Genomic DNA, 25,004 nt, shown 5'->3' with positions numbered 1-25,004 from the left:
ACTGGATCCCCTCCTGCCATTATCTGCTCAAAGAGAGGAAAGAGGTGTGCAGAAAGGGGGTGTGGTGTCTGTGTGTGTGCATGACTGCACGTGCACATCTCCCCCCTCTTTGTTTAGACCTCTGGGCATTGCTCCCATGTAACCTTTGTTCTGCTTATGAGCCCTTCTGTTCTTATTTTGGCAACACACACAAATATTTACTCATGTTCATAAACAATCACCAATTCTATCTTTTCAGGTAAAATATCAAGAGAGCATGGCTCACCTGGGTGAACGTAAATGGACTCACATGTTCCCTTTCCTGATGGTAGGTATTTCTGTGTGTACATGTCTCTCTAGTGTGCAAAGATAACAGGGCTCTGCCTGGGTTATTCATAACCACCTGTGAATCGTGGCAGAGCCACACATCACCTGGGGACTGAACCTCAATGCAGTGATTGTTTTCATTCCATAGAACACCTGAGAATGTGAAGTTTAAACCGTGGCTGCTGGGAAGCAGGGGGAAGGAGAAGGACCCAGGATGGAGCAGAGACAGAAAGTGCTGGAAGAGCACATTAGCCTGGCTATCACATGAAGCCCAGCCCTATTGTGGTTGAGGCCTGAGGCAGTGCATTATCTCTGGTTGTTGTAGTTGTCCCTTGCAGTCACATTTATGAAGGCTCATTAGAGCTGGGAGTGATGAGGGTGTGAACTCCTGCATTTGCTTTTGTGGGAGACCATGTGAGTTAACAGGTCAGGAACCATGGCCTTCAGTGTTTTAAGGAGTGGCAGTGCCAACAAGCATGAATGTCAGTCTCTGAGAAACTCTTGGAACTACCAGGTTGCTGAAACCTGCATCTGCTTCCATTTAAATAGCGTCACCACTTCTGCTTCTGAGCTTTAGGCGTGTTTCACCCTGCAGTGCTGGCCCTGCTGCCTGTTGGACCACAGTAGATGTGCAAGGGGAGGGGGTGAGGCATGGAGGACGGTGGCAGTGGAAGTGACAGTGCTCTGGAATGCTCTCTGGTGGCAGGTCTCCCTGGTGTACTCTGCCAGTGCCGAATACTCCAGCTGTGGTGAGAACGAGTACTACAACCAGACCACTGGCATGTGCCACGACTGCCCCAAGTGCGAGCCGGGTGAAGAGCCCTACATGGTAATTTCAGCTTCTTCTGCTGCTGGGGGGAGCATACCAGGCACCAAATGCAAAAAACCCAGATGCTTTGTTGTGTGGAAGTAATGGGTGGGAAAGGAAATGGGAAGGCTGTGGATGCCTAAGCAGGAGCACTCACACCTCCAAGTGTGAGCGTGGCATCTCACAGGCATGCCAGCAATCCATATCCCAGGAGCAGCCTGTTACAAGGGATACTGTAAAAATGGAAAGGTAGAAGTTCCATACACAGTCTCTGCCAGTCTGTTCTCATCTCAGTAGTTATTTAGAATCTGATGCTGACATTCCAACACAGAGTGATAAATTGGTCAGTCTGGTTTGCTTGCTGGTTCCTCACACTGACAAGCTAATTTTGCTGTCCTGCTAAGATAGTTCAGCCCTAGAGGAACTTGATTGTTTCTGCCATATTTTAAATCATGGTTCCTAAGTAACCATTTGATTTACAGCAGATAATTGTTGCTATTTAAAAAAAATAAATTACTGAAATCCTGTTTGGTTTTAATGGGATAAACATCCTATTGCAAGCATTTCACACAGTTGGTAGTCCCAAACAAATATGTTTGAATAACCAGTTTGGTTTAGTTTTATTTAATCTAAATATAAGCTGGGACATGTGAGTTCAGAGGTTACAAAATCTCGTCCAAACATTGCCTTTTGGGCTGTTCCCTCTGGGGTCTCCTGGCCTGAAACTGCTGATAGCCCTGCTGCAGCTGTGTTTCTCCTACAGGAGTCTTCTCTACTCTTCCATTTTTAGCTCACTCTCTATCCAAGCAGCAGCTGAAATTCACTTCCACAATTTGCAGGACTATGATAGAAGTAGTTTGGGGGGACCACTTACAAACAGTATAATTCTCCAGTTCCCCTTCTCCCTTTCCAGCACACAGCATGCTGCATCCTTTTATCCCTGCATGGTCTTTTTAGGATAGACACTAACAGGCCAAACAACAGACTCCTCTCCCTTTGTGCTGCAAGGCCAATGGGGCAGGCTGTGAGCTTCTCTTTTGCTAGAAGTTGGTGTGCAGCACAAGACTGCTTTTGAGTGACTGTGTGTTGTTGCAGACATGTGGATATGGCACCAAAGATGAGGACTATGGCTGCATCCCCTGCCCTTCAGAGAAGTTTTCCAAAGGAGGGTACCAGATATGCCGACGGCACAAGGACTGCGAGGGATTTTTTCGAGCCACAGTCATGACACCTGGGGATCAGGAGAATGATGCAGAGTGTGGTCCTTGTCTCCCAGGGTAAGGAATTATCCACAGACCTTTGCTCTGCCCAAGGCACTGGGAAGTACTTTTCTAATGGCAAAATCTCTGACAGCCTCTCCGTGTCAAAGCTGGCTGTAGGTACAATACTGGTAAATTATGCTTTTTCATCTCTGCTAAAACAATACATTTAAATGTTTTAAAAGCATTGGTGAGTTTAATAAACACAGAATCATAAAATAGTTAGGCCTGGAAGGGACCATAAAGAAGATGTTTTTAATCTTACTGAAGTCTCACTGTTTGGAACTAGAAAACTTTTTCCTTACTAGAAATGGAAAGGGAACAAGCACAGCTGTGCAGTGCCATTTTAAACACTCAAAGAAATCCAGCTTGGCCTCCAGCTGTAGCTTCAGAGGGCCACCTTCTAAGTCCTGCTTACTACATATGAGCTGCATGACAGCACCTAAATACCATGTAGGGTCTATGCTGGCACTACAGCATGTTTGGGGGCATAAAATATCTCCTCTCCAGATGTGAACAGCTGGCACATTTGTCAGTAGTTGACAGTATTAGCTAACATAGCTGTTCAGTGAGATTTACCAAGGCATTTTAGTCTCTTGGGTCCTTTCTACACAACAGAGTGGAGTCTGAGGAGCTGTTAATGTAGTGTGTGTAGTGTTGTTCAGAGTCAAAACAAGTTTCAGGGCTAGCTGAAGGGGCTTAAAATAGCTGCTGTTTATTAAGTCCATCTTTGTAATGGTCTCTTACACTCAGTATAATTCTCATAATGGTGAGAAAGAATTGCTATATTGGATATGTATATCCTTGACAATATTACATTTCAAAGTCTGCAAACCCAAGCATACATATGCACTCTTGATGGTTTTTTTGTAGGGTGAGTAAATACTCTAAAATACAACCTCTCCCTACATACCTTTTCAGTTTCTGCCACTATTCCTCTTTGGTTTAGAGAGTAATTCCTACTGACATTTGGCTTTTGTGCAGTTTGCAGATGCTGTATAACCCACACTCCTTATAGCACAGGAAGCCCTGTTAAAGAGGCCCTGCAAGCTTACAGGTTTATTTTATCAGTAAGTCTTTGTGAAATTTTCACAGTTTACAAATAAAATGAAGGACTTGTCTAGCTGCCAGCCAAACAGACTGATGATGTGACATGAAAAAGCTCCCTCTTGACTTCCCCTCATACATCATAAAGAGCAAGAAACTTAAATAGTGGTCACAGTTGCTGTTTTGCAATTTTTGTCAGGACTAATGAGGTTACCCAGGTGGGAGCAGGGTGCTGGCTGAAAATAATCAGCTTGCACAGCTGGTGCTTGGGGAGAAATCTCAAAACATCGTGTTTGCACAGGTGTAGCCTGTAGCAGAAACTGGTCTGCCGGAATCTGGCTGTGTGCCCCTCCTCCTGCAATGCTCAGGTCCTGGGATTGTTTGGCAAAGCCAGCAGTTAGGGAGAAACACCTTCTCAGTCCAAGCTTGAATAGATGGAATTCTCTAGATAAACTAAATATGAGTTAAAACCAGCTCTGAAGCTGCCCTGACTCCTCATGCTACTTAGAGTCCTCAGAGTTTGCTCCTGGGTGCTGGTGGCTGAAATGCAGAGCCTGTGTGTCAGAGCAGAGAGCTGGTGAGTAGCTGATTGTCCTTATTGTCCCCTGTGCCACAGGGACAGCCAGGTACCAGGGTGAGTGGCATTGGCAAGGGTGCTCCCTTGCCTGGGCAGTAACCCTCAGAGAGCCCCTGAGCAGATGTGACGGATAAAATCAAGGTTTCCAATTTGAGAGGATTGCTTCCCTAACACACTGCAGACCTGCCCAAGGTAACAGCCCACATGCTGCTCTTTGCACTTAAGGGCATCTCATCCTTTTTCACCAGCTCAGTAAAGAAGCCTGAGGAAAAGATGAGCATATGGCACATTCTGCATCAAAGTTTTCAGACAAAATACCACTGAAGTGGCAGCCTTTCCCAGTGGTTACAAGAGCCATCCTCTGTACTTTATCTTAAAATAAGTGCTGGATAATTATATATTTTTTTCTTCTATTTTCTTTTTTTCACTATTACTGATGACCAATTTTAGGGAAGAAGGAGGCCTTTGGTGCAAGAAAGGAAGTCATCCACTGCTTATTTGTGTTCCCTCTCATATAAAATAGAAATAACACTGTTGTGTTCACAGGAAGTGTGCAAGACAGGGGAGATTTTTAAGGCTTAGTTCCAAAGCTGTGGTCCTCAAAACCAAAGTCCAGTGGCCAGTGAACTCCAGACCTAGACTGAACCTCCTGGGATTCTGCAGGCTTTGTCCTCTGCTCCCTGCCCAGAAGCTCTTCCATCATGCCAAATAGACAGGTTAAGAATGTGGAAATTAGGTGTGACTCAGACTGTTTCCCTCAATGGGGTGATCCATTAGGTGTTCCTGGAGTGAGACTGAGATCACAGCTGACTACAAGCAGCAATGGCAGGTCACAGCAAGGGTCCCTCTAGCCTGGTCATCTGTCTTTATTCAGTAGTGGCCATAAGGAGTAAGAACAGGTCAAGTACAAATAACACATATTCCTCATGCTGTCCCAGCACTTATTTTCAGCTTGGGGTAAGTCTCCAGCCCCCTACAAGATAAAATTGCAATGGGATAATTTTCTTTTTAAATGCAGTCTGAAATGCCTCTGCTACTGACATTTCCCAATTTCATGTGTTTGTCCGTGGCTACAGCAAATGCAGGATCAGTCCTCTGAGAGGCTTTAAGGGAAGGAGTGAATGCTCCTCTGTTTCTGCATGAAAAGGTTTAGCCAGTGAATTTCTAATGAAATTAGGTGCCACTCTTGCTGCTCTGGATAAGGCAGCAGATGCCTCCACCAAGGATACTCCTCCTTGATGTCTCTCTGCAGACCATCCCCTGCTGAGAAGAACACCCACCCCTCTCCACCTCCTCTCCCAGTCCCAGGCCCCCTGTTATGGTGGGAGGGCAGACCTAAATCTGGGTCCAAGTCCCTGAGTCTGCAATGACACCACCAAGGTTAGCCCAAGATAAGCCCAGTATGGTGTTAAGCAGGAAAACAAGTCCAGTTTTCAGTCTAACCTTTATTCTTGGATTTTGCCTGTAGCCCCTCCAAACCTGAGCCTGGCAGGTGCCAAGGAAAGAAAGGATAAATATCACAGTGGAAGAGTAATACTGTGAAAATTCTTTTTGTCTTTAGTGTCACTTCTCTGTAGTTGGTGATATAAAGCTATCACATATCTCCAACATTACCTTTAATATCTGGTGCTTTGGAAAGTAACCAGAAACACAAATCTGTTGCTAGTACTTTGTGGGAGTGAGTCACTAATGCTTGCAGCTGCAGAGTTTCCTACTCATGTGAGTGAATGGTTGCCTACCATGAGCATCCTCCTCAGTTTTCTTTACATGTCCTCCACCATTCTGCATTGTGGTGAAAACCAAGAATTCTTCCACCAGCTTGATTTAATTAATTGTCAGAAGGATTGTTTGTCTTTCCTAAACCAACACAGCTATTGGACTGTGGATCCTAACTGTCCTGTATTTTTCTTCATAGATTTATATGTGTCTTTAGGCTTCCACTCTTTTGTTTTGTAGTTTGGCAGCCTTTTCCTGTGTATTTATTAACTGCTCTACAACCTAAAATGATATAAGCCCCATAAGAGAGGAAAGATGAAGTTTTGCTCCTGAGAGAATGGTAGAGTGGCCCATGGGGCACAAGAGATATTTGAAGGATGAAGTGAGGGTGAATCTTTTAAAACCAGTAAGAAAGAAATGAGGAACCATGTGTAGTTCCCTTGCTCTCTGGGTTTGCTCCAGTCCCTGTCTCCCCCTTGCATCTCTGTGTATTCCATTCCCTGGACCTATATCTCTTATTTGTCATTCATTAGTACAACAATGGATTTTGATGGAAGGTTTCAGCAATGATTTCCTAACAATGCATACATTTTCCAAAAAACCCCATACTTCACATGCATAGGCAGGTATATAAGAGCAGAAAACAGATCCCCAGTTGCATAAAATGTTTGTAGTGTTGACTTCCTGTCTACGCAGAATAGATTAAGAATTTATTCATCTCTTCATTAAAATATGTAGTGATTTACAAATGATTTGTAAAGACATATCTGCAACATCAACACTATGATGTTACGTCAACATCTGTATGATTCTGATGTAATTACTCATTAGGGTGCATGTGGATCCAGCTCTTGAGTAGCCAATTACCATATTTCAACACCAACTTTATTAGCAGCCCAGAAGTTCAGATTATGAAAACCTTTCCTTCACACTGTAATTCCACTGTCAAGGACTAATTTATAAACAATACAGCAAGGAAATTTAAAAAAATAAACAAAACCTGTAAAATCTAATCTGCCCTGCCCTGTGAGGGTATTTTTTCCTATATTTTTTATTATGATCTGGCTCAGATTTGGTTCTAAGATTATAGAGATTATTCTTATGGTGTTTGTGAGTAAAATTAGGTAACCATATCCAACTGGTGGTCTTGCTTGAAAGATTACTGCTTCAAAAAACTGAATTCTCTTTGAAAAATCTTATTTCAGGGCATGCTCTAAACTGCAGCTTGAACTCAGCAGGGAGATAAATGTTGTTTTAGGCAATGTTACCACTTCTTGTCATGTCTAGATGTTTGATTAATTACATTTTAGGAGGAAAGGAAGAAGAGAAACACAATGTCTATTCAGGCAATTCGAAAAAAAAAATCTTTGCTTCAGATTGCTTAGAAAAGTTTTTTTAAATGATTTTATCTCCATATAATTGGTTGCTGCTGAACCATGTTCAGTCATATCATATTAATTTGCACTGTTTTGCCTCTTCTTGCCCTTCTCTGCAGTTACTACATGCTGGAAAACAGACCTCGGAACATCTACGGAATGGTTTGCTACTCGTGCTTGCTGGCACCTCCCAACACCAAGGAATGTAAGTGTTCTGCTCTTTCTGTGCACTTCATCTGGTTTTGACTTAAAATCATCTGGAAGCTCAATGTGAAATCTTTCAGTGATGATAATTATGTTCAAACAATAAACCCAGCTCCACTTAAGCAATTTCTTCTTCCAACTAGCCTTGCCAACAAAGGGAGGGAGTACTTATCATTTGAGGAATAATCAGAATCTTTTATTTTAGGATCTACTATTGCTCATTTCTTCTCCAGTTTTCATCTGTTAAGAGATCCCATGCAGGACTTATTAGGGTTACTTAAACAGTAGGTCCAGAAAATCCCATGTCTATGCATTTTTTAACTGAGTTTCAGTTCACCTGTGAAGAAAATGATGGGACAATTAGTTGATTTGCAATTTGTAGGAGTGAAAGGGCATCACACCTTTTCATATCCTTTTGCTGCAAAGTGATTCAAGGGTTAACACTGATATCTGGTGGTCAGCACTGATAAGAGAATTAGTTCTGTAGATTTCACTGACAAAGGGGTCTGTAGTTTGCTAATTGAGGAAATCATGTCTGAATGTGTGCATGACACCTGTTCATTTTCATACCATGTATGAGCAATGGCTTTTCCATCCTTATGCCATGAGGAGAGGGACAGCTCACACCACCCCCTCTGTCCTGCAGAGGCAATCCCCCAGAAAACTGCTGTCTCCTTTAGGGGGCAAAGAAAGAGAAAAAGAAAGTGAAAAGGAAAAAAAAAGAAAAGGAAAAAAATGAGGCTCTCTCTGAATGACCAAATTACTTTGATACCCCCTCAGAGAATCTGGAGAAGATCAGGAAAAAAAGCTTTAAAACTAAACAACAACAACAAAACCCCAAACAAACAGAAACAAGTGAGTAGTTCCCCAGCAAAACCTGATGCCTCTAAAACCAAAATCCTGCCCATGTTCTCTTCTTTTAGAAATCTTTCTCGTGAAAAGCAGTTGCAATATTTTGTCTGCTTGATTTGAAAGCAGGGGCTGAAAGTGTCAGAGCATTTATTTATGTACACAAATAGCGATTGCTTTGTTCAGATGCTGCAGAACTGTGTATCACTGGTGCTCTGGGAGTCACTTTAAAGGAGGAGAGGACAGGAACATCTACCACTTCCTACAGTTTAAGAGCTCAAGGAGCCAGGGGATGATCAGCACTTCACAGGGCTCCTGGTGAGCAGCAGCAGTCCAGGAGGCATCTCCCTGAGCTGTCTGCATGCCCAGTACTGCTCTGTTGTACAGCTGCTCATCCCACTTGGCTGCAGGAGCCCACCCAGCCCTGGGATTGCCCTTCTGCCCAAGACAGTGGGAGTGGGTGAAGGGCAGGGTGCGTGTGGTTTTGGTGAGATAACATCTGTTTAGGAGGTGAGATAAGGATGCTAGGGAGGACCTAAATGCGAGATACGGGAAGGAGGTGCGGAGGTAAGTGAGAGCACAAGGGTAGGAAGGTCGTGGTTTAACCCCAGCTGACAGTCCAGCCCCAGACAGCCAGTCACTTACTCCCACCCACACAGGGAAGACAACCAGAAGGGTGAAAGTGAGACAACTCAGTGAGACAGGATGGGAGAACAGTGGGGCTCTCCTTAGCTGTAAACATTCCTTGCTGGGGAAGTGCCTGGACTGTGTGTTACAGATGGCCAAGTCCAGGGGTATGTGCCCCTGCATGGAAACTTGCTCAGGGAATTTGTCTGATGACACATTTCATCTGGCAGAAAAGTCTTTCGGTTTGATCAAAGGATAAGCAAATATCTTTCAGGTATGTGCAGTCAATAAAACTTGAAATGGCCAAGGACACAGGTGAACACCCCATGCCCCAGCATCTGGAAATATTAGTGTAAGAAGGGCTGGAAGTGAAAAGGAAATTCCTTGATGGGCCTGTGTCACCTTGTTGGGGTTTTTTTCCCTCTCAAAGGACTTGAAACATAAATAGCACAAAATGTCATGGAAAAGAGGGGGAGGAAGGGAGATGACTCACAGAGGCCAGAGGTTTAACTGAGGCAAACATGTCACTTGTTTATGGTGTTGAAAATCTCACTGCTCTGAAGGATGGGAGCAACAGTTCTGCAGCCTGGGAGGAATAGCAGGCTTCAGTGCCAGCCTGTGGGCAGCAGGCACATAGGGGAAAAGGGCTGTGCACACATGAGCATAACTATGTGTGCTGTGTAGCAGAAAGCTGTTTCTTACTGTGAAGAAGGGGAACATCACCATAAAGTCTCCAGTTTGCCCCATCTTGTGCACTGTGAAACAGCTGTGTCAGATTTCTGGCCTCTCAACATGTGGCTCCCTCAAGCTTCTGTGCAGGAGCTTCTGTGCTGAGCACAGAGGAGCACAGTGTGAAATGCCAAAGGTGTGAGAGCTTCAGCTGTGCTTGAGGCAGATCATGAGCCATCAATGCCCCTTGCTGGCATAAATGGGGATCTGATGCCTCTGTGATAAATAACAGCACTGCAAAAGAGAGGGAGGCAGGTTTTCCATGTAAATCAAACCATTAAGGTAATGAACACCAAACCACACTAAGATGTGGCTTCCCACAGTTAATGGTGCTGGATTTTCCATCAACACCTCTGGAACTGGAGTCACTTCAGGCCTCTGACTATGTAGGGTGGTTTTTTTTTTTTTGTTTTCTTTTTCTTTTGTCCAGTGTAAAAGTATATGCAAGATACAAAAGATTTAGCCATATATGGAATTTCTCTGGCAGAGAGGTACAGTTACTGCTGGAAGAGATTTTGTCTTTTAGCAGCTGAAACTCTCAATTATGTATATTAACTCTCTTTCTCTTCAAACTTTGTCACTCCAATTCAAAAACGTTGGAGAAAAACTAAATCAAACCCTGCTACACTAACTTTAGGAGCAAACTTTGAAGTTGAATTTACACAATTGCATCAAATACACAAATCCTTTTCCACTCACAGATTATTGGTCTAGAGAACTTCAGCAACTGATTGAGGGTTTTGTTTTTAATCTACTGTATATATTCATAAATGTGTATGTGCATAAAATATTTCATGCTATTTATCTCACCTTTTTTGCTGGATTTATATATTAAAAGATACAATAAACAGCCTGTGTAAGTTTTTAGGTCTCACATCTACCAATGATAGCTTGGGAAAATTAAAAAAGAAGAAACATATTGATGAAGGAAAATATATATGGTCAGGCTATTTTTTTAAATACCAGAGAGCAAATGACATCTAGAAATAGAAAATATTATTTTTATCACTGTATCATTAGAACTTCAAAAATAACTAAACAGATGAGATGGAACAATTGACTAACAATTGATGTTTCATGTGAAGAGCTGTAATCAGGGGGGCACATCCAAACCCGTGTACTGAAGACTCTGAACTCAGCTTCCTTAACTGAAAGGCTTAACACAAACAAGCCTATTGCCAAAACCACTTTATTAGTTAAAATAATTATTTCAGAGAATTTTAATTTAACTTTCCATTCTTTGACTCACTAATTTCCATTCCTTGCCAGTTTTATCCTTTTGTAATACAATCAACATCAGGACCTTTTTTTCTTCTGTTTCAAATTATGCCTACAAGCAAATAGGCTTGTTATCTGGAACTAACATACTTTTTTTTCTTTTTTTTTGAGTTTCTTGATCTCTGAACATCCATTTGCTATTTACATGTGTACTGGGAGAAATGTTGAAGGCCATGCTTTATTGTTCACTGGTGGTATGGCCTGATTCTTCTTCTGTAAGGATTTCTCCATTTTAGGAAGGGACCTAATCTTAGGATAAAATTGGCCAGCTTCAGCCATCAGCCTCCAAGGGAAGAGATCTGAGGAGAAAATGTGGGCTTTGCTGTCCTCAGCTGCTGGGAAAGCTGAGCTCAGGTATCCCTCAGGAGGTTTTGTGGTCCTGGTGCAATTCTTCCCAATAAAAGCACTCCAAGGGCTTTGATGTTTTCACCGGTGCTGGAGCTGCAGCTCCCACAGTGAGTATCACCTGGCCATGGGAGGCACTGCAGGTCTCTGCAGGATTGCTCTGGCTGGGCTCAGGAGCTGAAAAACCTGCAGAGCTGCAGCCTTGGACCACCCATTCCAATGGGCTGGCCACCAGGACACTGGGGAAATGGGAGACCAGCTCCAAGCAGGTCTGTTCTCTTCCTTATGATGCTCTAAAATCATGACAGCAAAGTTTAAATAGCAATTATTCCCTTCATGTTGCACAGAGAAAGGGGTGATAACACTGAATTCCTGGACAGAGGCTTAGTTCATGGAGTTCATGGAATGTTTGCCTGTGACTTTTCAGTGCTGTGCAATGATTACAGTTCCCAGTGAGTCCTGAAAACAAACTTCAACAGATGCAAATAAATGGTCAGATTACGGCCATGTGGCCTATAATCATCATCACTTTACTGCCCTGGCAAAAGGAGAGAGAAATAAAATAGTTATAGACATCATAGAAAGCACAACAGAAAAAAAAATATTTCCTTTTATGTGATGTGATTACTAACAGAGAGATTGACCAGACTGAAAACAAAAGTCAGGGGGAACTTTCATATCATCATTTTCAGAAGTTTAATTCTCAGGAATCAATTTATTTCATGCTCTTCCTGGTGTAATAGCTACCTACCTAACTGAAGTATCTACCTGTGACTCCAGAATATATCAGAGTAACTGATAGTATTCTGTAAAATCAAGATCACTTAGGCAATCCTCCAGTGCCTAGGATATGTTCTGTTATCTGTTATTATTTGTGATATTTTCAGAGTTGGTTTATGTTTGCTTACTGAAGTCATGTGTAGGCACTTCAGAAAGCAGGTTGGCTTTGCCAGCTGCTTTAGCTTGCATGACTTTCCAAGTGCACAGGCATTCCATTTGAAATGTTGTTTTCCTAAGTTTGAAAGCAAACCTTTCCCATAAGTACCTGAGTACAGATTATTTAAAAGTTCTGACCCTGCTTTCTACATATCTAGGTCTTTATTTATGACTATGTTTAGTTAAAATCCAGTTTTAACTTTGTCAGCCATAAACTGTCTACTTTTATTGAATTTCAACTCAGTATAATTTATATTTCATCTCGTATTTCAGGCTGATAGCTACTTATTTGCATGTGTGCTTTATCCTACTTCAGCCCATAAAAGAGTCTCAGTGATGGCACTCACAGCCCATCTGTGCCATTCACAGCTGGACTGTGCCTGGGAGAGGAGGGATGCATCAGGAGAAAGCAAGCTGCACTCAAGAGCACCAAATAGATACACATATAGACACCAGGTTTTTAAAATGTGTCTTATTTTATTATCACTCTGACAGTCTGTTGTGTACAGACTTTGGGGATTTTTATAGCATGTTATTAAATATTAAATAGACTCACAAAAATCTGTTGCTGGTTGTGAGCAGCAGTCCTTTGAATGGACCAGTAAGCTGATACCCACAGCAACAGATGTCAGGGGCACACATGGTCTCCTACTGCACCAGATTTTATTCACTCACAAACACTTGCAAGGGGGCATGGTGGTAAAACCTCCTTTCCCTGTGCCCTCCCCCTCCTCCTCTCATAAATCTGGTAGTTTTGTTTGTTACTTCTTACTGTAAGTTCTGTCTCAAGGTACAAGAACAACTGGAATAGTCTGATGCATAAAGCAGAAAGATTCACTGAAAGAACAACAACAAAGTATTTTATTGCCCAGCATTTCCTGAAAGAACAAAAGGCAGCTGCATGGTAATTTAAGTTAAAGCTATCTTTTGAGTTAAAATCCCCAAACATTCAAAAGTGAATACAGATTCAATTGTTCTTTTAAACAATAAGTATGGAGAATTTTTTAATTGTTTAGACTCCAAGAAAGTTACAACTAAATCACATTTTTTGTAAATGAAAACATCTATAATGCAAAAGTTGACCAACCACCAGTGATCAACTTCTCTCCTAATTTCTTTATCACATTCCTACAGTATTACATACAGGTGTCTAGGAATATAAACCACTCTTTTGCACGGCTATATTACAGCCATCAGTCCTTATTTAAAAAATAGAGTTGCTTCCATATGGTGTTCTGTAACACTTCAGGATGCCTCTGCCTGAGCTATATCTAAGTCTTTATAGATTATGTGTCATCTATATTGGAAACAGAATTAATAATGTGATTGGGATGCAAAACTGGATGTGCACAGGAACAACTGACATTGCAGTCATGGTGTGGTGCTGACAGGGAAAAAGCAGCAGCTACGAGTTTCTTTTACTCATACAAAAGGAATATAAACTGAAATTCAACAGAAGGTGGCAGTTTGGTTCCTCTTGTGCACTAATTGGCACTTTCTTCTAAACCACATCTAAAGAAAAACTTTGGCTTATAATGGATATGCCAAATTATTAAATTTGACAGTAGGCTTACAATATGTGTAACAGCTAACTCCCTCCCAGGCATGTGTGAAAGGCCACCACAGTCCAGTGCCAACCTTGACTTTGCCATGCCAGCACTCAGGAACAAAGGAGGTGGCTCTGTTCCCATGTGAGGACATTGTGCCCATGGGCTCTGGGGCTGAAGGCTCTCCCTGCTGAGCACAGGAGAGGGACTGTGCTGTCCAGTGTGTGCATGGTGTGGGCAGCACACCCTGCCCTGGTGTGGAGCTGGGTGAAGAGTGACCATGATGCTGAATGAAGAGTGGTGACCTTCCTCCTTACACTTTCTGTGCTACTTGCTGCTGCCTGACTTCCCACTTTGAAAGGCTCTGCTTCCTTTCACAAATGGGTGAAAAACATGAAGTTAACAATACCAAGACAATGAAAGATTATTAGGCAGAAATATTTCAATTCATTCATGTTTCAAGTGAAAGAAAGGAGAAGCAAGTTTGCTAAAACTCACTTGGGGAGATGAGCTGAAGCTTGTTAGCTGAACTCCAGGCAGACAAAGCAGCACAGCTTGCTCACTGAGGGGCAGTGTCAGAGAAGCTATTGTTGACTTGTTGCAGCTTGCAAGGACCATGCAGGATTCCAATTGGCTGTAATTGGATTTGCCAGGGGGGCTGCAAGAATAGACATAAGCCTGGTGTCTGTGCATGAATATGAAGGAAAGTATCAGGCCACAGCTCTGGCCATTTGCTAAATTTCCTCTGTTGTCCAGCCACGATGAGTAAACACAGAGGTCGTGACCAAGGATGATTCGCTTCAGTTTTGTGAAGAATTGCTGAAAATTTTACAAATTACCTGTCTTTAATATCCACTACGTGCAGATGACAGCTTCATTTACTGATCCCTAGATAGTCTTCCTGAATTGCAGTTTCTGGAGCCCATAACTAATTCTTCTTAGAAAGAAATCTGTCACAGAGAAAGGACCAGAGGCAAGACTTATGTAACAAGTCTTGGCCTTCATTTGCAAAATACAAAATGCATCTGAATTAATAAACTAGTATATTTAAAACCTAATGAAAACCCTTATTCAGTTTGAAAAAATACCAATTATATTGAGTTAATCCTTTTCCTTCCAACAAAAGATGTTTGAAAGAAGTTTTATGATTGTTAGAGAAAATTTCTTTTGGAGACACCTGCAACTCATACTTTGCAGCCTCTTTAGATGAACATTTCTCATTCACAACATGCAGACATGTTTTATTTAGATAGTTTTATTTTAGATAGTACTTTTTTTTTCCTTTTTAAAAAAAACATTTCTCTTCATTTGAAGAATGCGCATATTGCTTTGTTCTTAACCATAGAACATTTCTCAGACCATCATAGACTATTTCTTGTCAAGTTTACCTGGTGATTTGATTTGTTTGAATATTTGCTTGGTCAAAAGAAGGGCACAGTGAGCTCTCATCTACTCTAGCTGTCAAACCAGCTTGTGGAGCCATGTGCTGTGCACACCTTACCAGATGACTGGGACAGCTTTTTGCCTTTACGACTGCTGAATTGAATTATCACTGGACTTTTTCCACAGACAGCTAATACAAAACAGGAGGAATTTCATTCTTCCTCCAAGACAGAAAATTATTTTCAATGTCTGTTGATAGTAGCTGCTTGCATTACATGCTAACCAATGGCATTAAAGTTCATTTGAGAAGGAAGATAACATTTACTCCCAACCCGAACAATTTTTTTCTGTTTTGGAATACTGTGCAAACACCCTCCTATTCCCATAAGCATTCCCATAAACAACTTTATTCCAAATAACATGCACTATTGATTGCTATTGTCAAAATATGTTATTTTATTACTTGGTTTAGTGCTTTGAAAACTTGGTGCATGACACCAAGTGAAAGACTAACTTTAACCTTGACTATAGAATTTAGACTTGGAAACCCTTATTAGACTATCTCATCCCACTGACAGGATGAAGTTTTCCTATAACTTCTTCATTTATTGTTTCAGTGAATATTCACTCTCCCCAGAATATAGATTTGGTCTGACAGGAGCTCATAAGAAGCTCATACTGCCCAGTTACATTACAGGAAATTCTAAAATTCCCTTTTACGACAGTACAGCTCCATGGAACAGAAAAGCAATCAACACCATCATTTGTCACCTTCCCTAGGTTTTCCTGTGGAGTCATGAGGGTTTGCATACCAGCTTTACAGTGATGCTGCTAGTGAAGGTTGCTTGTGAGATGCACTAGTTTGAGGACTCTACCAGCTAAGTCTTGGTCTGCAGTTGCAAATACTGGAGTGGTTTGTAAATTGAGTAATCAGCTGGACCCTGAAAAATTCTTTGCTGCCCAGGACAGATCCATAACATGGGAATCTGTGTGTAACAGTTGGCTTTTCCTTCTGAGTTCATATCTGTTCAGGAGTTTGACTTTCACTCCTGGAAGTGTGCACAAACATGGTCTGCAACCCAACTTTCAGTGCATCAGTAACACATTTTGGGATTAGGGAGAACTCAAAGAGCAAGTAGTTCTTGGGTCCTTTGCTAATAAATGGGAATGCAACCAAGCCAAGTAAAGGCTCTCTTTCCTTGAGCCAACCTATTCCTTTGACTGGACAAAGTAACAAGGGAATTTTATCGCATTTTTGTTTATATTGCAGGTGCAGGCTCTAACTCTGGCATTTCAGCCATTTTCCCAAGCACCTCTGGCACAAGCACTTTCTCACCTTACCAGCATGCTCACAAAGGTAAGAATGCACTTTTTGTGAGGGTTAATTTAGCAGCTTTTTGTTTTCAAAAGGGCATCAACAAAGTGCAACCAAACTGAAAATATCTGTTGCTATTTTCATTGTCATTATTTCCAGATTGCTAGAACTGCTATTAGAAATAATTCAGAATTAATTTTTTTTTCTCAGTTAATCAACACTGCTGTTTGTCAGCTGAACATAAAAAGGATTTGAGCTGTACCCAGTGATGCCAGCAATAAATTTAGTTCATTATTTGTAGCTTTACAGAAATAGCACTCTGCCTCAGCTAAGCTTAGCTTAGAATGGTGAAAATAACTTCATGCACAAATATGGTCAGTCTCTTATTGAAGTAACATAAACGGTTCTCCAGCATGATCATTTGGCTTTTAAAATTTTTGAACCTGAGAAGACAAAATGGAAAAGATGCAGTTAATAAGGCACTGACAATGTTGTTCTTCTTGGTATTGTCTGAAAACATGACTGTTAGGATCACATTTTCAGAGAAATTAAAGCTTTTATGCCTTTTAGCATATCTATAATTTTCTGCATCCTTTCACACCTTTTCAATTCTAGCCTTTAGCATCCAAGTTTTCTTTCTGAATATCTTTTCACCTAGCTTATTTTAAATTCACCTTTTGGCTATGCTGGTTTTTAAGTTTCTGTTAGAAAAACATAAATTTTTCTACATGTGCATTGTGTCCTCCTTTTAACTTAGAGCTTTTGAGGCAGCACAGTTATCAACAGTCATTTTAGCTCTTTCTCTCTTTGTATATTTACTGGCTTTTGCCTTGTCAACGCTGATTCCAAGAATGCAGTGCTACAAAAGCTTCTGCTCTCTTTTATGTACAGCTTCACATATTAAAATACTATTTCCTACATCTTTGTATCTGATAAATCATACCATCAAATATTCTTAATGAATACTACTAACTGGTTTATGCATAAATATCAAAATTTTGAGAAATTTTAACTTGCCTTTGAGACACAACACTAAGTTTTTCACTGCTTAACAAGCAACCAAGACTCAGATCAACTAAAGGATTATGCAAACTGTGTGTAGAGCAGACTGCAAACTGTTAACTAGTCTAATCCTAAGAGTTGCCCCTTAATTTATTTTTTTCATTCCAGCAGATCTTTCAGGACAAGGACATCTGGCTACAGCTCTTATAATTGCTATGTCTACTATCTTCATAATGGCTATTGCCATTGTCCTCATCATCATGTTTTACATTGTAAAAACAAAGCCATCTGCTCAAGGTAATTGTTCTCTTCAGCAAGTAAAATTTTAGTTGCAAATGCTATTTTAGAATTTAGAAAATTCTATTCTATTAGAATATTCTAAATTCTATTCTAGATTTATTCTGAGAATAATTAATGTTATATTTGTATATTCTAGCCTGTTGCAAGAGCCACTCAGTAAAAAATGTCGAAGCTCAGGCTAACACTCAAGAAGAGAAGAAAGAAGTGCAAGGTACAAGTTGTTTTAGCTTTGCTTTTTCTATCCAAGATAACACTGGGCTTAAATATTCTTAGTATTTTTCTCTTAATTACAGTTTCTCCTTTGGAGTATATAAAACCCTCCTCAGTTTACTGAAGAATTGCCTATACTAGTTTTTTGTGCTTCCAGAATGTCACTTAATCCTCTGATAGCAATTAAATATAGCAGAGAAATTTATTTTGTCAGTAGGGTTGCCAGCAGAACTAACTCCTGACACAAAGCACTGGTTTGGAAACTTATTGCCAATTTAAACTTCTCTAATTGTTGTTCTACAGATAATGTTGTGATATTCTCTGAGAAAGAAGAGTTTGAAAAACTTACAGCAACTCCAGCTAAGGCTGTCAAAAGGTGGGTAAAAGATAAATATACTGCCAGTTTCACTGAAATGGGGGAGGCATATAGTCATCATTCATCCTGGTGCAGTGGAACACATAAACAAATCTGATGGGTATGCTGGCAAGTTGCTGTAGCAGGGCAAAGATCAGATGCCTTAGTGGGCTTTTCCCCCTCTCTTTTCTAAGAGATGATAACAGACATTGTGAAGAGACACCTGTGTCCTCCCCATTCCCTCTGTGACCAATTCATCTGCTCTTTGGCCTCCATCTCCTCTTTTGAGAGGTTAATTTCTGGGACCTGAGTGCAGGTCTCACTCACATGGCCTTACTGAGGTTCCCCTTCCCTTCTAGGCAGGAAGAGTAAAAATAGCTGCTGCAGGCCTTAAGGAAACCTTGTCCCTAGCGTCATTTGCTTGGCATGCTGTGGCAGTTTTCATCATCTTGTCTCTGCCCAGCAGCCAAACCTGCCTGGTAACATTATTAAGGCGGGCTAAACACTGTCCTCATTGGAAAATCCCTCTGTGAAAGGATTCTTGCAAGCTACTGTGACTCTGTGGCTTGGTGGGCATTGCATGTACACACTGGGCTGGTGAAGGCCATTACAGTCACAGGATTTCAGAGGAAAGGCATTTTAAACATGGAAAACACTTTTATTTTCATTACTCTCAGGAAGCAAAAAGAGGATGACTGGAGTCAACCCATGAGAGGCTTCACTAAGATAACTGTATCCTTCATTTTCCAGTGAAAATGATGCATCTTCTGAGAATGAGCGACTCTTAAGCCGGAGTATGGATAGTGATGAAGAAGCTGCAGTTGACAAGCAAGGGACTCCAGAGAGATGCTTGTTATCTTTAGTGCATTTGGCCAGAGATAAATCTTCTACAAGCAATAAATCAACTGGGGTAAGTCTACCTTGAGATTTAAAAATTGAGAGGCTTTTTCTACTTTTTTTAAAGAAAAAAAATATATGAACTATCAACCCCCCAAAATGCATAGTAGGGTAGATCAGACTGATTTACAAGAGCTTCTCCAGACAAATTTGTTATAGAATCTCCTTTGCATAATGACATATATACATATGTATAGTGTTAAGGGATAGAAATAAATTTTTCTACAAGACTAATTAATTTGCTTTTTTGAGTATTATATTTTATTGTTTCAAGAAAGAAAAGACCCATATAACAGCAATCCCCTGTCATAGCTAATGCTAAGACAGTAAAATAATGAAGCAGGCTGGATTTGGGTGACAGCAGAACATCTGAGTACCTTGACCCAGCTGCATTGGTATTTCCACGGCACAGATTTCTCAGTGATATCCGGTGTTGTGCTTGGTTTCCATGTGGAATTTTGAAAAGCAAACACATAGTTTGAAGGTGATTCCTGTGCTCTGAAGGACACTGTAATCCACTGTTTTGCTGAGGAAGGCCTTTGCTTCTTCCTGCTGAGCGTGTCCTGCTCAGGGCTTTTTATCTCACTCGGAGTATTTTAAGGCACAGTTAAGGCCACACCTCACCCACACAACCTTTCAGTTTGTGTTAACATCAAACTACCCTTAAAAAGAAGGTGTCTGTTCTGATCTTTTAGTATTTCTAGTTTATTTAAAAACGGCTATAGCTAGGTCCAATCACATCATTAATATCAAATATCAAATATGGTTTAAGAAAAAATAGGTTTGAAAATGCATCTTTTAATGTTTGCATGTTTTAAATTTTTGGGAGAAGCTGCTCAAAATTTCTAAAACACACCGCTTTTCAGCTGAGATCAGACAAACAAATCTCAACACAAGTTAAACAGTTTTGTAGTTGTAGATATTTATAACCATCTGAAAATAACTTACTATTTCAATGCTAACACTTTAAAGTTCAGGTTTTTGAGGTCTCTCTAAATATCCAACTTTATGATACTTCTGTAAGCACTGGCTTGAAATAGGATAATACACCTTGGGTAGTCATGAAATCAGAATATTCCATAAGAAGCAGGTTACCTTCAAAAGACCCTACATCATAGATACCTTCTCCACAGTAATTTAGATAGATAGCTCATAAGTGCACCTAAAGCATGGACTGCTTCTTCCAGACTTGTTCTAACACATCCTCATGGACTAAAGACTGCTGACAAGGCTGAAGACAATCTTTTCAATGAAAGAGCAGATTGCATCAAGATTCTCCACTCCATACCTAAGATGTCACAATTAAGCCAGTTGCCAGAAGTTAGAAAAGCAGCAATTTTCTTCAGATTGGGAATTAAGTAGCATTACTAGCACAGGAAAGAGTACTCAGAGCACTTAGATAGGTATAAAGAAAATTAGAGACTTGCTATTAGCCAAGTCTTTTTCCTAGTTATACAAAAACCCATTTGCAATGTGTGGCCACACAGAGGATCATCAGGCTAAACATTTCCTGTTTGCTTTCAGCTTAAGGTTTAAAACCCCCCAATCTTCTGGCTCTGGTAAAAAGAGTGTCTTGCATAATTCTTCAAGGAATTACTCAACCTGCTTCTTTACCTTAAAAGTGGAGGGAGAATGAAAATAAGCACCCAAAATTTTCTTAGGAGGAGTTTTAATAAACCCCATTAAATTTCCCAGTTTCAAGGTTCTGAAGCAGGTGATCCAAGCCTACAGTGGCAACACAACTGACTGAGCACAGGGAAATTGCAGGAGGAAGAAGGGAAGGACACTCAGTGCCCACACTGCATTGCCCCGTGGCACGATGCGCTCGCACCGCGCCCGCCAGGCGCGCTCCAGCTGGAGCGGCCCCTCTGCGCTCTCCGGCTGCAGTTCCATTAATCCACGTCACTGATGCACCTTGCCCTTCACTGCCCAAATAAAGTGAGGGAAATCTTGCCACAAAACGAAGTACCGAAAGCAGAGCTCTTATTCAAGTCTCGTTCGCAGTGAAATGTGACAAATTTGTGAGGATAATGCTAGAGTCCTGTCAAAAAGACAGCTTTTCAGCTTTTCTAATGAGAGCTGGCTCTGGGAAAAAAATTTCAGTCCCTGAGAGCTCATGACATTTTGACATTTGTTTTCACTCCACATCGAATCCAAAGCCAAAACTTGAGAATATTTTGCTAAATGAAACTATATAGAAGTGTCCATTTTTAGCTTGAAAAATGTCAGGTTTTCATCTTGTTTCTTTCTTGTCAAAAATGACTAGACCCCCCCGGACCTCAGATTTTTCCTCTCTAAAACTTCACTTTTTTTTTCTTAATCTATCTGTAAAATATTTCAGTTAATTAGTAATGCACTAAGCATTACTAAGGTCTACATAATGCACTAAGCATTACATAAGGTCTACATCATTACATGTAATGCACTAAGCATTACATAAGGTCTACATCCAGAGACAGAAAGGAAGAGCCCCTCCTCTGTAGTCCTCTTAGATTATTAGAAGAAGGCAATTTCAGTCTGAATTTAATTCCAGTCCTGACCTGGTTTACCTAGACATCCCTACATTCTTCATTGCATTTATGGTACAAGATTTATCCTCATTCTCAGGAGTTGGAGCAGAAAAGTACTGGCTCTCAAGAAACGTCGAGATGAAAGCTCTCTAGCAGTGGCAAGTGAAATCAGAAATATGTTTATGCTTCATGGAATAATTGCTGTGTCATTTTCTTTGAGTCTTAGAAAGGGACCTTTGAGGACACTGTGTGATAACCCCATGAAATGGAGAGGTCCCACAGACTTTCCACTGCTGTCTGCTAATTGTTTAATCTTGTAACTGAAAAATTAATGAAATAAATCTCTTCTCATTTAGATTCAAAGTCGAAGGAAAAAGATACTTGACGTGTATGCTAACGTATGTGACGTTGCAGAAGGTGAGTGAACAATTTGCGCCTGTGTTAAAATATGCAATCAGATCACAAGCATTTGCTATAAAGTAAGACAGGCCTCTGGCTATCTATGGAAAATAGTCCCAAACCAGGGAAAGCACTCTGTAGGCAGATTTGTATTCGCTTGCTAGGAACCCTGTGGTCAGCCCTGACCCCAGAGCTGTCCAGGCTGGCCTTGGGCTGGAGCAGGCCACGGCTTCTCTCCAGGCATGTGCATGGCCTTCCTTCCTATGGAGAGCAGGAAGAGTTGGGGTGGGCTGTGCTGGGACACACAAGCAGACCAAGATGCAGGGAAGCAGTTTTGCATTCCCCATCTAGAGGAAACCTGAGGTCTTATTTCTTTAGATAACAGATTTTAAAAAGTTACAAATATGAAAGTGTGATCTGGGGAGGGTCAGGATTGAGGTTAAGACACAAATCTCAACCTACTCTGCTTCTCTAAATTCTGTCCCACATCTCACAACAAAATGTGGAGTTTCCAGGCTGTAAGTGTTTTGATCCTGTTTAGCACTTGACTACCTGAACTGTTTTAGCAGGATATATAAATTAAGTTCCCTGCAGAACAGGAGCTGTGACTGCATTTACTTTCCACACACACACACACTTTGTGTGCACATTTATGAGTATGCTGTAATTCAGGGAGCTCTGTCTCACATCAGATTATTTCTAATGGGTAAGAAGCAGGAAAACTACAGAAGCAAAAGTCTGGTTTGGGAAAAATGCTGTAGCTGGTTCTCTCCTCTGTTTTCTGAACATGAATACATAGAAAATATGTCCAGGAGAAAATAGCCTTTTCCCCACAGGATGAATGCTAAATTCTCCCTAGAGATTCACAATAGTAATGACAGTTAAGCACTTGCAGGGATGTTTATGCTTGCATCTGGCATCATTGCTTCACCTCACTTCTCACTTTCCTACGAGGACCACTTTCAATTACAGATATGTTTCAGCACCTGCTGGTGACAGTCTCAGGGAAGGGTCAAAGCTGTCTCTGGAGCTCAAACACTGAGCCTGACGTGTAAGAGTTTATTAATGGGGCTGCTCACTAGGGACATAGTTGTAATATACTTTTTCTAACAGCTAGTAAATTGTTGAAGGAAAGAGCAGAGCCATGGGAATTCATACAACCTATCTATTACTTCTTTTCCAGGCAACTTTTTACTCTAATTATGATATCCTACTGTCATTATGAAGAATTAATTTGGCAATATGCAGTAGTAACTTTGGACCTAGACATAATCATGTGCTATCACTTAAAGATTTTAGCCGTATTCAATGATAACAGTGTAATCTGTTGTACTTTAATAAATGTCAAGAGCTGTACCCAGAGCCACCTGACAATCCCCCCCTCCCTTTGCAGGTCTGAGCCCTACAGAGCTGCCATTTGACTGCCTGGAGAAGACCAGCCGAATGCTGAGCTCCACCTACAACACGGAGAAGGCCATAGTGAAGACGTGGCGTCACCTGGCCGAGAGCTTTGGGCTGAAGCGGGATGAGATTGGCGGCATGACGGACGGCATGCAGCTCTTCGACCGCATCAGCACGGCGGGCTACAGCATCCCAGAACTGCTCACCAAACTGGTGCAAATCGAGCGACTGGATGCTGTGGAATCCTTGTGTGCAGACATTCTGGAGTGGGCACAAGCAATGCCGGCTCCTGAACCCGCAGGGACATCCTGACAGGCCTGCCTGGGGCCTGCACCTCCACATCAGAAGTGGGATTCCAGTAAGCACTGCATCAAAGACTTTGGGCTAAAGACCATTGATGCTTCTCCTACAGAATTGCTCACCATAGCCAATGGGAAGCTCTTCTCTTTGACTTCTAAAAGTGAAGTAACACATCTACCAAATTGAGAGCAGAAATTTCCCAAGAAGCTTGGCATGAAACATGTCATTAAACAAAATGATCATGTTAAAAAGTTACTGACAATAAGCAGAGACACAAACATCCATTTTTCAGTCTGTGTATGAGTAGGAGGGCAAATAACCCTTCAGGAAAGGCATTGAATAGTTCTCTGAAAAGAGAACTATTAGGGCTCTTAGGGCTTCATTCAATGGTTCAATGGTTTAACAGTTACAGTCAGAAGCAGTACCACAGCTACAGTATCAATTAATACACATTAGGCACATACATTTCTATCCGCTCCAATCATTTTCATTTTCTACATTTATTATGGGTTTGTTGAATCTAGAATTATGTGCATTATGTGCATAGGTGTATATGCCAGTCCTCAGATTGACTAACTATGCTACATGGAAAAAGAGTCACCATAACTTACAGATTGAAGTGCTTCAAAACAATCTACATAATGCACATAAATGCACTCTTGGTCCATTCTGACATTTCAGAAATTATAAATTCAAACTGCTGACTTGCTGAGGACAAGCTGGATAGCAAGTGAGCAGTAAAAGTGGGCAGTTACTCCTTGCAAGTGGAGAGCAAAATCTTCTTTTCTTTACTGTTAAAAAAAAAAGGAAAATCAAAACCAGATTGTCCACTACCATTAAAAATATAGTTTTCCAATAATGATATCTATATACCAAATTATATTTAAGCCAGAGGAATTCCAGACAACAGTGCTGCGCATGTGACACCAAGAGCAAAAAGAGTAGATTTCTTTCGAGACCCTTGAGATGTGGAGGAAAAAGTGGTTTTAATGCTACACCCTTGTAAGCCTAGACCATGAGCACAGAATCCACCATGACATTAAACTCATCTGGAAGGTAATGCATTACTGTGAGTTTGTGAAGTACAAAAATTGACCTAATTTGGTTTTCTTTTAACTAATGTCTGATTTTCACAGTTAAAATTTATCTAAAATTCATTCAGACCACAGGTCAGTGTCTCTTACCAAACCTATTTGCCTAATTAATAGCCAAAATAGTGATGATGGATCTCACCAACTGCAACCACTAAATTAAGAGATGTGTCAATTACAAAAATTACTTCTTACATTCCAAAATGCATGACTGAACAAAATGCTATTAAAAATATT

At 41.0% G+C, this 25,004-nt stretch overlaps 1 protein-coding gene across 2 annotated transcripts; it reads left to right on the top strand.

Annotated features, from left to right (window-relative positions):
* The first annotated feature begins 244 nt into the window (after positions 1–244).
* Positions 245–24,589, top strand: EDAR (ectodysplasin A receptor). 2 transcript variants are annotated; one of them, XM_066571608.1, is made up of 11 exons: positions 245–307; positions 1,013–1,135; positions 2,210–2,391; positions 7,209–7,294; positions 16,258–16,344; positions 17,473–17,601; positions 17,741–17,815; positions 18,118–18,190; positions 18,920–19,079; positions 21,933–21,993; positions 23,369–24,589. In XM_066571608.1, the coding sequence occupies exons 1-11, from the start codon at positions 257–259 to the stop codon at positions 23,686–23,688; spliced, it is 1,347 nt and encodes a 448-aa protein (XP_066427705.1). In that variant the 5' UTR covers positions 245–256; the 3' UTR covers positions 23,689–24,589. The 2 variants fall into 2 exon arrangements, with proteins under 2 accessions (XP_066427705.1, XP_066427704.1); XM_066571607.1 differs by having other exon boundaries at positions 257–307; positions 17,476–17,601.
* The last annotated feature ends 415 nt before the right edge of the window (positions 24,590–25,004 follow it).

The sequence above is a fragment of the Molothrus aeneus genome, chromosome 2, assembly GCF_037042795.1.
Source record: "Molothrus aeneus isolate 106 chromosome 2, BPBGC_Maene_1.0, whole genome shotgun sequence".
Lineage (NCBI taxonomy): Eukaryota > Metazoa > Chordata > Aves > Passeriformes > Icteridae > Molothrus > Molothrus aeneus.
The sequence above is the reverse complement of the archived record's forward strand: the minus strand, read 5'-3'. Positions and strand labels throughout refer to the sequence as shown.

Bases quoted from the DNA above. Each gene is read 5' to 3' on its own strand.
- EDAR (XM_066571608.1), top strand. From the start codon at position 257: ATGGCTCACCTGGGTGAACGTAAATGGACTCACATGTTCCCTTTCCTG. The intron at 19,080-21,932 runs GTAAGTCTACCT...CTTCTCATTTAG, and splicing joins CAAGCAATAAATCAACTGGG to ATTCAAAGTCGAAGGAAAAA. The intron at 21,994-23,368 runs GTGAGTGAACAA...CTCCCTTTGCAG, and splicing joins CGTATGTGACGTTGCAGAAG to GTCTGAGCCCTACAGAGCTG.